This window comes from Erpetoichthys calabaricus, chromosome 5 (assembly GCF_900747795.2).
Source record: "Erpetoichthys calabaricus chromosome 5, fErpCal1.3, whole genome shotgun sequence".
In the NCBI taxonomy this organism is placed as follows: Eukaryota; Metazoa; Chordata; class Cladistia; order Polypteriformes; family Polypteridae; genus Erpetoichthys; species Erpetoichthys calabaricus.
This window is the reverse complement of record NC_041398.2, coordinates 44,254,009-44,266,903: the sequence shown is the minus strand read 5'-3', so window position 1 is coordinate 44,266,903 and position 12,895 is coordinate 44,254,009. Positions and strand designations below refer to the sequence as shown.

General features: G+C 40.6%; 1 protein-coding gene across 1 annotated transcript in view; it reads right to left on the bottom strand.

The window, feature by feature from the left end:
- Positions 1 to 12,895, bottom strand: part of sema4f (sema domain, immunoglobulin domain (Ig), transmembrane domain (TM) and short cytoplasmic domain, (semaphorin) 4F) — a 133,219-nt gene that overhangs the window by 62,243 nt on the left and 58,081 nt on the right. The window contains exon 3 of the mRNA XM_051928472.1: positions 7,743 to 7,802. Within this exon, the coding sequence (XP_051784432.1) occupies positions 7,743 to 7,802 (60 nt within the window). The remainder of the gene's footprint in view (positions 1 to 7,742; positions 7,803 to 12,895) is intronic.

Here is a 12,895-nt window from a genome sequence, read left to right as displayed (position 1 = left end):
AAAGTAATTGGACGATTGACTCAAAGGCTATTTCATGGGCAGATGTGGGCAAGTCCATCATTATGTCATTATCAGTTGAGTAGATAGAAGGCCTGGAGTTGATTTGAGGTGTGGTGCTTGCATGTGGAAGATTTTGCTGTGAACAGACAACATGCGGTCAAAGGAGCTCTCCATGCTTGTGAAAGAAGCCATCCTTAAGCTGCGAAAACAGAAAAAACCCATCCAAGAAATTGCTACAATTTTACGAGTGGCAAAATCTACAGTTTGGTACATCCTGAGAAAGAAAGCAAGCACTGGTGAACTCAGCAACGCAAAAACACCTGGACGTCTACGGAAGACAACAGTGGTGGATGATCGCAGAATCATTTCCATGGTGAAGAGAAACCCCTTCACAACAGCCAACCAAGTGAACAACACTCTCCAGGAGGTAGGCGTATCGATATCCAAGTCTACCATAAAGAGCAGACTGCATGAAAGTAAATACAGAAGGTGCACTGCAAGGTGCAAGTCACTCATAAGCCTCAAGAATAGAAAGGCTAGATTGGACTTTGCTAAAGAACATCTAAAAAAGCCATCACAGTTCTGGAAAAACATTCTTTGGACAGATGAAACCAAGATCAACCTCTACCAAAATGATGGCAAGAAAAAAATAAGGAGAAGGCGTGGAACAGCTCATTATCCAAAGCATACCACATCATCTGTAAAACACGGTGGAGGCAGTGTGATGGCTTGGGTGTGCATGGCTGCCAGAGGCACTGGGACACTAGTGTTTATTGATGATGTGACACAGGACAGAAGCAGCCGAATGAATTCTGAGGTGTTCAGAGACACACTGTCTGCTCAAATCCAGCTAAATGCAGTCAAATTGATTGGGCGGTGTTTCATGATACAGATGAACAATGACCCAAAACATACAGCTAAAGCAACCCAGGAGTTTATTAAAGCAAAGAAGTGGAAAATTCTTGAATGGCCAAGTCAGTCACCTGATCTTAACCCAATTGAGCATGCATTTCACTTGTTGAAGACTAAACTTCAGACAGAAAGGCCCACAAACAAACAGCAACTGAAAGCCGCTGCAGTAAAGGCCTGGCAGAGCATTAAAAAGGAGGAAACCCAGCATCTGGTGATGTCCATGAGTTCAAGACTTCAGGCTGTCATTGCCAGCAAAGGGTTTTCAACCAACTATTAGAAATGAACATTTTATTTCTAGTTATTTAATTTGTCCAATTACTTTTGAGCCCTTGAAATGAAGGGATTGTGTTAAAAAAAATGCTTTAGTTACCTCACATTTTTATGCAATTGTTTTGTTCACCCCACTGAATTAAAGCTGAAAGTCTGCACTTCAACTGCATCTGAGTTGTTTCATTTAAAATTCATTGTGGTAATGTACAGAACCAAAATTAGAAAAAAGTTGTCTCTGTCCAAATATTTATGGACCTAACTGTAAGTGAGTAAAAGAGACAGATGGTCAAGCATTTAAGGAGCACAACTAATGAGGCCTGCTCCTCTGCTTGAATCCACTTGCCTGTATATGTGGCTGCAGGCATTTGCAGAAAAAATCCTGGTTTGGATCAGCTTGTGGAGTTGGGGAAAGTTAGTGCAGATTGTGTTGCTCCAAGTGAACTGTATGAAGCAGTAGTGGCAGTGTCAATATGTACGCAGGGGACATAACAGGACAGATAATTGGAGTGGTGCAGAAGGAGTTGTGGAGGACTGGAACAGCAACGGCAGCAGCAGCACCAGAGGGCAGCTCAGTGAAAGCCATCATAAACCTCATACAAGGGACTGAGGAGAGATGTTGCATCTCGCAATGTATTAGGCTACCAGTGATGATAAAATGTTTGTCAAATAATATTAAAAAAAATCAATTAATATTGTCATACAGTACAACCTCCGACAGGCAGTTTTAAAATATATCTAAACATCAAATTTCCAACTTCACTTCAAGGGGCAAAGTGCTAAATCATATTGTCTATACAGTAAGTAACCAACATGGTTCATGATAATGATGACAACTACTCCAAAACAGCAAGATGTGCAAATTCATGCAAGCTTTAAATTGCATTGCAAAAAAAAAAATCAATCAATGGATTGCTTAAAAGGCCTTTACCCTTCGAGGCAGACTTAAGAAGTTCAGGCTACACATGTGCACATCTGAGTAGAGGACATTGTCAGGTTGAAGAGATGGGCCAAGCAGCCCAGAAACAGGCTAGCAGAACAAGGCACAATGAAAATTGTGCATACTCTAACAAGAAATATCTTTCTAGTCAAGAAATTTCACTGAGAGTGTTATGGAAAACTAGAAAAAGTTGATCATGAAGACTAAGTTGAGTTTGCTATAAACATTTTAACAATTCAATAAATTATCCAAAGAAGTGTTCTACTTATTTAATGTTTATAAATCAGCAATATAGAAAAGGACAAATCAGCACTGCTAATTAAATCAATTTCACTGTTGCTGGTAAAATTATATACCAAAATCTTCTGTAATGGAGTGTATATCTAGCATTTAAGTTGATATATATTTTGTGTCTTTTTTCGTATGCTAGATAAACCAAATGCAGTATTAAGTGTTTTAGGAGGCAGGTTTAACTTCATTGATTAGAATTGCAGTGCTTTGATGTTTACCTAACCAACCCTCCAAGTCTTTACAGACTGACTTAGGATGTGAAATTAAAGGCGGTGGGGATGGAGCATCAGTCCAGCTTGGCAAGGGTGACTGTGCTTGGACTTGCATGAACCTACAAGCCATCCACTCCAGGAAGGCCATAAACTGCCCAAACAAAGCAACTGGTGGATGAGTAGTACAGAGTGCTTTAATTGGTAAATGGCCCAGAAAGGGACAAGTAAATTAATTCTATTGGTCGTGAATATTATCAGAATTTCTTTGCAGCCTTTGTTGATTTTCACAAAGCGTTTGACTCAGTTGATTGAGCTGCCCTGTGGGACATCCTGACGGTTCACAGTATCCCCTCGAGGGTGCTGGATATCATGGCCGGCCTGTACACTGGTATTGTGAGTGCAGTGCAGAGTGGAGGCAGAACCTCTGTGTTTATCCCTGTTGATTCTGGGGTTCGTCAGGGGTGTGTTCTGCTCCTACTCTGTTCAATGCTTGTATGGACTGGGTGTTGGGCAAGGTCGTGGGGTCCAGCGGCTGTGGGGCATCTGTTGGTGAAGAAATATTCACATATCTTGACTATGCTGACGATGCCGTGATCTTCGCGGAGTCAATGGAGGCTCTGATCGGGGCGCTCGAGAGACTGAATGTCTGGGCTTGCGAGTGTCCTGGATAAAAACCAAGACACAGGCCTTTAATTACCTCTTGGGCACAGCCATTAGCAGTGTGTCTGTTTGCAGAGAGAGTGTCGACTTTGTCGAGAGGTTTACTTACCTTGGCAGTGACACTCATGTCTCTGGTGACTCTTCCTATGAAGTCAATAGACAGATTGGGTGAGCATGGGGGGTCATGAGGTCACTGGAAAGGGGTGTGTGGCACTCCCAATATCTATGCAAAAGGACGAAGGTCCTGGGGCCTCATGTATAAACGGTGCGTACGCACAGAAATGTTGCGTACGAATGTTTCCACGCTCAAATCGCGATGTATAAAACCTAAACTTGGCGTAAAGCCACGCACATTTCCACGGTAACTCATACCTTGGCGTACGCAATTTCTCCTCTCGGTTTTGCAGACTGGCGGCACCCAGCGTCAAAGCAGTGCTACTGTTCCTGTGTGGTCTTTCTTAGATCCACATTCCTGGCGCGGCTTTATAAATCCACTGAAACTAACTGCATATTGTTTATTAGTGTAATGCATCTGATTGTAATTAACCTGCAGCAATATAATGGTCCAGGGAATAGCCATAGTATTACAAATACCGTAACTGCTTTAGCGTTGTTACTGGCACTGCACTTCTTCTTTTTTCAGCTGCTCCCGTTAAGGGTTGCCACAGCAGATCATCTTTTTCCATATTACTCTCACTGCACCACTCGGAGTATTTATATCACTGTATCTGAGTGGGGAATCACAGCAGTAGGTGATTGGAAAGAGAAATATCGGTACACAGCATGAAGCAGACGCTGACTCAGCCATGGCAAAACGCTTTAGAGACTTCCCAGTACGGACTTCGCGGTTTAGAAAAAGTTTCATACCAAGAACTCTAAACGCACTCAATCAGTCCAACAAGTGCTCCTTGTAGAACTGTTTACCTATAAGTACAATCACCTCACTGTAAACTTGCACTAAGTTATAATATTGCACAACCTGCGCCACTTTATAAAGCGCGTATTTACATACGTATGATGACTATATCATTTTTAAGATGAAATGCAGCAAAATATGTTGATTATATTATACAGCTAAAACTTTAACTTCATTTAAATAATCAGTATTGTTAATAATTAAACATGTGAGGACACGGTGCCGCAGCGCTAGCTAGTTCACAGATAGCTCATGCCTTGCGCTGTATTATTGCTGGTGCTGACGCGACACTGGAAGGATAGACCGATAGAATAATTAAACATGTACTACGAAGATATTTCAATGTTCTTTAAAAGTTTTGAAGAATCGGCGTTCTAAGCTTACAGATGGCTTCACGTCTATTACAGAGCTGATTGTGTGGCGATTGGGTATTTGGAGAGAGAAAAGTTAGGACAGGAATTGGAGGTTAGTACGTTTGAAAGAGACAGTACTGCTGTGATAAATTATTTCATTGAAGGTCGTACATGGCGCAGCAAGCCTCTTGCGTGAGATATGAACAAGCACTGCGCCACCGTGTTCCCATGTTTAATAACATGCTTTCATTCTATCATCATGAAAAAGATATCACGTATACATCTCAGTATTTAATTATTCCGAGAGCTGTAATATCACGAATGCAATGGATTCTGTGTCCAGTCGGAGAAAGAGAAAGAACGGAAGCACGTAGTGATTCACACATAGAGCACATAGAAGATCAAATACAGAACAAAGCATTAACGTGCTACTTGAGAAACTAGTAAAATAAAACGATTTTAAGATGAAGTTTATGATGTTCTACTTTAATGGCAAAATAAACTACGTGATTAAAGTGGAAATTCGAGATTAAAGTTGACATTTCGTGCTTTTTTCCCACTGTGTGCCTATTTTTTTTGTCTGTACCCTAATAAGCTTTCATATGACACTCAGACGGTGGGCTACGACTTGCCTTTTCATGGCGACTTTGATATGTGATTTCTTTTTTATTTCGGGCAATGTGCAACTTTGTGAATTTGAGCTTTAGAGTTTCTCCGACACTATGTCACTCGATCAACTTCCTTTTGTTGATTATACCACTGTTTAAACCAACAAATAGTACGTTTTTCCTTTGCCTCCACTTGGTATTCGCTGAAATTCTTATATTTTCCCCCGTGCTTTCCCCATTGTCTTTTCACAGAAGGCTATTTATATTGATTTGCATATTCAAAGAGGCGTAATTCTGGGAGGAGTTGGGGCGGGACAGAAGGCGCGTGCACGTGCGTTACTTTTCACGCTGATCGGGATTTATGTAGTGGAAGAACGTGACAGTTTGCGTGCGCACAGATTCCTGCATCTGGATTTTTCTGTGCATACGCACAATCCCGCTTTGTGCTTACGCCATGTTATAGTGTGAGTTCTACGCACGGCGTTATACATGAGGCCCCAGGTCTTTAGAGTCCAGGTGCTTCATGTCTTGCTATATGGTTGCAAGACATGGACACTGTCCAGTGACCTGAGATGAAGACTGTACTCCTTTGGTAGTGTGTCTCTCCGGAAAATTCTTGGGTACCGTTAGTTTGACATTGTGTTGAATGAGTGGTTGCGGCAGGTTGTGGGTCATTTCCGGAGGGTGGGACTGGACCGCATGTCTGCCTGGGGGGTTGCAAAGCGGGATCCCGAGTTGTTTCGTCATGTAGTGGGTGCGGCAATGCACTGTGCCAGTGCATGCTCCCCAACTTAACTTGAATTGACTTGGTCTAAATGAAGCATGGCTATTAATTGGTTTTGAATCAAAGGCCATTCTGTACCATGACACTCCACTGACTTGTGATTTGTGATAAGAATGGTATAAAGCTGGTCACTTTACCTTTATCTCTCTCTCATGCCATCTGGCCATGAAAAGAACACCATGATGAAGACAACTCAATTTTAGCAGCCATATTGAGACAGGCATGTGGCTAAAGTACCTGATCACAGAGTGGTATGTGAATGGGATTTTAGACATTTTATTAAGGTCTACATAATAAAGAATATAAAGGGGGTAATAGGGTCACATAGATCATACAAGACAAAACATCTCCAATCAATGATTGCAACTGATATTGCAACACAAGTTGATATATAACAAGACAATAGCATTTCATCATTGCTGCTTATTAAATTGCAAAATGTGAACTTACACTGTGGACTGCAAAGGTGGTAGCCATGAATAGTGCCATATAACAAAGAATGATTACACTGATGCCCAAGGAATTCCTTCACTGGCACTTCATAAGTTGTATACTAACAGCGTATATCAAGGACTGCAAAACTATTTCATTCCAATTGCTATTAATCTTCTAAATAAGTTAAATTTTATTAAACATCCACAACCTCAAAACAAAAGGAGAAAGAGATAGCATTTGAATCATTCATCAGTCAAGTTTTAATGTTGGTTTAATTTTTATGTCTAATATGTTTGATCGAATGTTTCACCAGAATATTATGCTCACTGCTACATTTTGTTTATTTGTACCAAGTTTATGCTTAATGGCTGCATTCTTTGTTGATGTGTTTTTTTAATGTTATGTTGTAGTCTCTTTGTAATACATGCTGATAAACCAAATCTTCCGCTTGGAAAAATAAAATTGAATCGAATGGGTTGGCCCGGTGGCACAGTGATAGAGCTGCTGCCTTGCAGTAAGGAGACTGGGGTTTGCACCCTGGGTCCTCCTTGCATGGAATATGCATGTTCTCCCCATGTCTGTGTGCGTTTCCTCCAGGTGCTCCGGTTTCCTCCCACAGTCCAAAGACATGAGGTGAACTGGAAATCCTAAACTGGCCCCAGTGTGTGGTTGGTGTGTGTGTGTGTTTGTGTTCACCATGTAATGGACTGGCACCCTGTCCAGGATTTGTTCCTGCCTTGTGCCCTATGCTAGGTGGGGTAGGCTCCAGCAGACTCCTGCAATTCTGTTTAGGATTAAGTGGGATAGAAAATGATTGATTTGAGTGAACTGAATGGCATTAGCCATTGAAGGTGCTATATAAATGGAACTACAGACTGGGACATTTCACTAATGGTCCAGTTTAAACTGGCCACTGAGAACTCCCACCTTAAATGTTGCTTTAAGGCCATCTTCCCTATCTTCTGCGAGAGAAAACATTTTTCTGTGGATTCTTAAAATGGCCTTCTGACAGCACCTGTTTTGCAGTCATGATGCAAGAGTCTCCTGTGATACAGACAGATAATTATTACTCTGGCAGACAAGGTTCAGTTCTGTTTTTTTAAAGAATGTCATAAATATATTACTTTGTCCTTCCAAGAGGCTGATGCAATATATTTATGTTCAGGATTAAAATATCTCAGTGCACTCAGTGAAAACGTACTTCTCGTACACTAAAGCCTAACATTGGAGATTTTCACTTTGAGGTGTTGCTTACTTTCTTTTAATCTAAATTTTCAAAGGCAGGCTTGTACTGGGTGACTGTCACTCTGTGCAGGGGCTCATGTCTGACTTTTAACAAGTGAAATGTGACAAGGCCCGCTTACCTCGCTCTTTCCTTTGTCTCTGCACGACTTGTGGTTGATCTCTGACACGTTCCAGTGGATCTGAAAAACAGAAAAAAAGCACAAAAGGGCACTGTGAGACACACCTGCATGATGGCAGATAATGCAGCCCAGTCACTCGGTGAGACTAAAACAAACAATTCACCTTACTAAGGCCCCACAATGACGACAGATACTGAGCTGTTGAGTAAAACAAAGAAAGCTGCACTATTAAGACCCTGTGAGTAAGACTATGAGTGGTATGTAAACCATGAGTATTGTTCATAAAAGACGGTAGAGACAACAAGCCTAAAAGTACTCAGGCGGGATATAGAGGGACAGTGGCCTCAGCTCTCAAGTAATCACCCAAGAGGACAGCTCGGCCTACTGACATTTTAGGCACCCTAGAAGTAGTTTATACAGTGGTAGTACATTAGAACATGAAGTAATGTTATTATTGACTGTGGGGTATCCAAAACCTGTAGTCACATTCATGTTGTCAGTATTACAAGATTATTATAGGGGTGGGATAGTGGCACAGTGTTTAGTGCTGCCATCTCACAGACTCAACATATTGTTTGAATCCCATGCCCAGATGGTATCCATATGGAGTTTGCATGTTTTCCTTCTAGGCCTCCAGCTTTCCTCCCACATCCCAAATATACGTGTTGGGATATTAATGATTTTTGGCCTTGAGTTTTCTCCTGCCTTGCTATCTGATGTTGTGAGGGTAAGTTTTGACTACGCACATTTCGAATAAATGGGATTGAGAATGTTGTGTTAATTATTACACATTTAACGTAATACTGGGGTCTCTCTGATGTGTTAACCATAATGCCAACATCACCCCAAATGTATGATAATAAATCATCTTTATTTATCTCTACATCACATATTGTATATTTTTATTAAGGACCAAGTGTTCCTAAGTAACTGTTTCTCTGAAAACACTTTTATGTTTGACTCTACTGAAGAAACCAGAAGAAGATCTGGCAGACAAAAATGGTAACAAATGAAAGCTGCCAATTTAAACTTTTTGCAAGTATATTTTTTTAAGCACTAGCATTTGGCTAGGTTTTTTGTTTCATTACCTACTTGCACGCTGCTGAAGTTAGAATTATCTCATGGAATGCTAAATGCAACCTGATACAGGCCTACATCTACTTTCTTAAGGGTGCAGTGCCATTTATTTCATTTCTAAATTCAGAAAGCATCTAAAATGTACTTTTGACAAACTAAATGTTATTCTCATCTCAATTATACAAAATGGGATATTAATTTCAATGCAGTGTGAAAGAGGACAATGAGAGATAAAGGCTTCGGGCGACTTCCGCAACCCTGTATATTGTAAATGAAAAAAACAATAAAGTGCTTTTCATCAAAATGAACATCGCAAGTCTGAAATTAGACTATTCAAGATGGCGACACTTATGGTTAAATAAAGGCCAGGCAGGAACAGGTGGGTCCAAGTGGATGGACACAGAATGTGAACTCAGGGGTTTTAAGGTTGTCAATCATCTGGTCAGTAGAGGGAGGAAAAGAAGAGGTATTAGTATACAGCGCCACCCTGTGGATCGGTGACACATTGCCATCAACAGAGCCTTTAAGCTGTCCCAAAGGCACATGTGTGTGACAGCAGTCACACTGGAACAACTTGAGAGTCTCCAAATAGCAGAATATGCATGTCACTGGCATGGGGGAGAAAACCCAGTGTTTGTCTGGGTACTGCTGCCTCCAGCTCCAGAGTCCGAGTTTGAATCTTGGCCTAGACCCCTTCTAATGGAGTGTTAACATTCGCTGTTTCTTGTGTGGTTTTTCTCCAGGGATTCCATTTTACTCCCACATCATAAAAAATGTACATGTTAGGTTATTTGGGGGCTTGTAAGTAAGTCTGGGTGTGTGCCCTCCATTGCACTGGCATCTACTGCTGTTAACCACGATTTGTATAAGAATGAGGTGGTATGAAAATGGGTGACTGGAGAGAAGAATAGACAACCTAAATGCACTCTTATGTGTGTACAATAACTATAGGTTACTTTTATGTGGGTAGTGACTTTCTTTACATGTTCTACGATTCTGTGATGGCCAGTGTGATCTTCACTTTAAGGAGACCCACCCAATCAACAAGCTAATTAGAAGGGCAAAATCAGTTATGGGATGCACTGTAGACAAAACTGAGTGACATTATTAACAATGCTGCACATCCTCTCTCTGACACACTCACACATTCAGCAAAAGCATGTCAAGACAAATTTATACAAGCAGCAACAGGCCTTCAAAATTCCTCACTGGGACTTCTCTTTTATCCTAATTCATTTCAGAAGGTTTCTTCTTTTTTGTAATTGTTATGTGTATTTGAGGGGGTTGTTGTTATAATATTCATTTGTTTAGCTTATGCAAAAAGCTAAATTTCCCTCTTGGTACAAATGAAGTACTGACTATCTATCTATTTATACCCCCATGAGAAATACTAGGACTTCTAGTACTTTCCTTCCTGCCCTGTGTATTACAGAAATAAATTGCAGGACTGCCACTCTGACTTTTTTGAATTTTCCAGAATTACGTACAAAAAATAAGTCAGATAACATCATCAAAAGTCAACACTTACCACAACACATGAAACACATCACATAAAAGACAAACTTAGAATGTCACCTACTATATTAATTCTAAAATTGCTCCCATTTAAGGAGTTATGGCCTCATGCACAAACAAAAAAAAAATATGCCATAAACTTAATCCAAATCCTGGGTCACAGTGGGCTGAAGCCTATCTTTACAATATCAGCTCTAAGGTCAAGCTAGTCAATTAACTTAACACACAGAAAGCACACAAAGGTATTTTGGCAGTGGCTAGGTATGGGATTTGAACTTGGGTCACTAAATATGTAATACATACACACATACATACACACATATATAAGGTATATACAGTATTTAGGTGGAGAGAGAGAAATCTGTGACAGAATAGGTCTCAGATTTGTTACCCTTTTCTAGCCAGAATATCATTACAAAAGATTCTTGGTTGGGGTTGAGCTCTACAAGAGCAATGATCCTCTAGGTCACTTGTGTCCAGCAGCAATCTTCTGCTCTAAGAGTTAAGGTTCCCTCAGAGGGAACTGTAGCATTTGCAGGACTCTCTGTGTGAACAGAGGTGAACTAGAAGTGCCTCCAGGCTGGCTGGCACTAGAGTAGCCTCAGGACTATTCCATTTCAAGTGGGATGTCAGAATTTCAGAGTTCCTAGTCAGTATTTTCAACTGGAATGCCCCATTAAGTTGGAGTCCCAACTTGGAAACCCTGGGCTGGTCTGTCATGCCTGAGTTTGCCCGACTTCAGATCATGACGTCAATCCAAAATGGAGATGTATACTGCAAATATTACTGAAAGCTGTAGTATTATACTGTTTATTAGCACTTCTGTCTACTGTATTTGTGTCTCTTTATATCAGTCGTGCACACAATACTATCTAACTTCTATCTGTGGGTATGTTGCCACAGTGTTCGGATGCACAAAATAATGTGTATTCTGTTGTTATCAACTGCTGTGTATTCCAATGGAGCAAGCACAACAAAGGCTTTTCTGGAAGCGCCCATATTGATTTTCCGAATCTTTTACTGGAACACAGCAACTGGGGTGTGATGCCACTCCCAGCTCTGACATCTGACGTCCAAGGCTAATTTAATGCAGCATAACCTTAAAAGTGGGCCTGGAGTTGGGGGGGCTTGCCCTGTGAGGAAGAAGAGAAGTTCAGTAGGTGAGAAGGAACACCTCTGTTTGATACTCAGTACCAGAGGAGTGGAAGAATAGTGTGATTATACCCATTTATATGCGAAAGGTGATAGTCAAGATTCTGGAAACTATAAAGTGATAAATCTGATGTCACATGTAATGGAAATTTGGGTAAAGGTTATAGAGAGAAGGCTTAGGGAACAGACCATCACAGGGAAGGAACAGTTTTATACAAGGGAGAGGAACAACTGACAGCTCATAGAGAAACACTGAGAAAAACAGAAAAGTCTGCATATGGCGCTTATCAATTTGGAGAGGGGTTTGTGATAAGAGTGTCACATCAACAGGTCTGGAAGTGCATGAGAGAGAAAGGAGTACCAGAGACATATGTGAGGATTGCCCACAATATGTATGAGGGAGTGAAGATTTGGGTTAAAAGCAGTGTTGGGGTAACAGGAAAAATTCCCAGTTAGAGTAGGGATCTTCTTTAAGTCCTGACCTCTTTGATCTGGTTATGGATGTGTTGAGTCTTGAGATAAAAGACTAATCTCCCTTGTGCTTGCTTTTTGCTGATGACATTGTGTTGTGTAGCACCAGGAAAGAAGAAGTCGACAGGAAGTTAGAAGAATGAAGGGCTTTGGAAGATAAGAGTATTGAAGATAAATAGTAATAAGACAGAATATTATCAGGTTTAATGATGATCAAGATTCCGAAGTTTGCCTACAGGAAGAGCTATTGAAATAAGTGGATACATTTAAACATCTAGGATCAGTGGTAGACTGAGATGGAAAAATTAGATGCAGAGATAATCAATTGAGTGCACTGTGAATAGAACAACTGGAAGAAGGTATCAGGAGTATTGTGTGATTGAAGAATTAAGGTGAATGTTAAAGGTCAAGTTTTTAAGACAGTGGTAAAACCATCAATGGTGTATGGAGTTGAGGCATGGACAGTAAAGTAAGCACAGCAGAAAAAGGTTAGATGTGGCAGAACATGACAATGTTGAGATGGATGAGTGGAGTTATAAAAAATGACAGAATAAAAAGCGAGACAATCAGAGGTGTAACACAAGTGGGAGAAATATTTAAGAAAGTACAGAAAAGTAGGTTGAAGACGTATGGACATGTGATGAAGAAAGAAGGTTGATCAAGCAAATCCACCCCACATAGAAGTGGGAAAAAATGAAAAGAAAGAAGACAATGACTCCGGTAGGCAGCCAAAAGGCTTGTCAGTGCACAGTTTTCTTGTTTTGTTCGCTATTTTTATTGTGTATACTTTTTTCTTTCACCCACTCTTGTATTTTTTGAGTAGCTTAAATGAAACATATGAGGCAAAAAGCATATGTTAATAATGCAATAGTTGGAATATACTGATGAGTACTGTATGTCTGGTGGCCTACAAATTATTTTTCAAACACTACATCTAT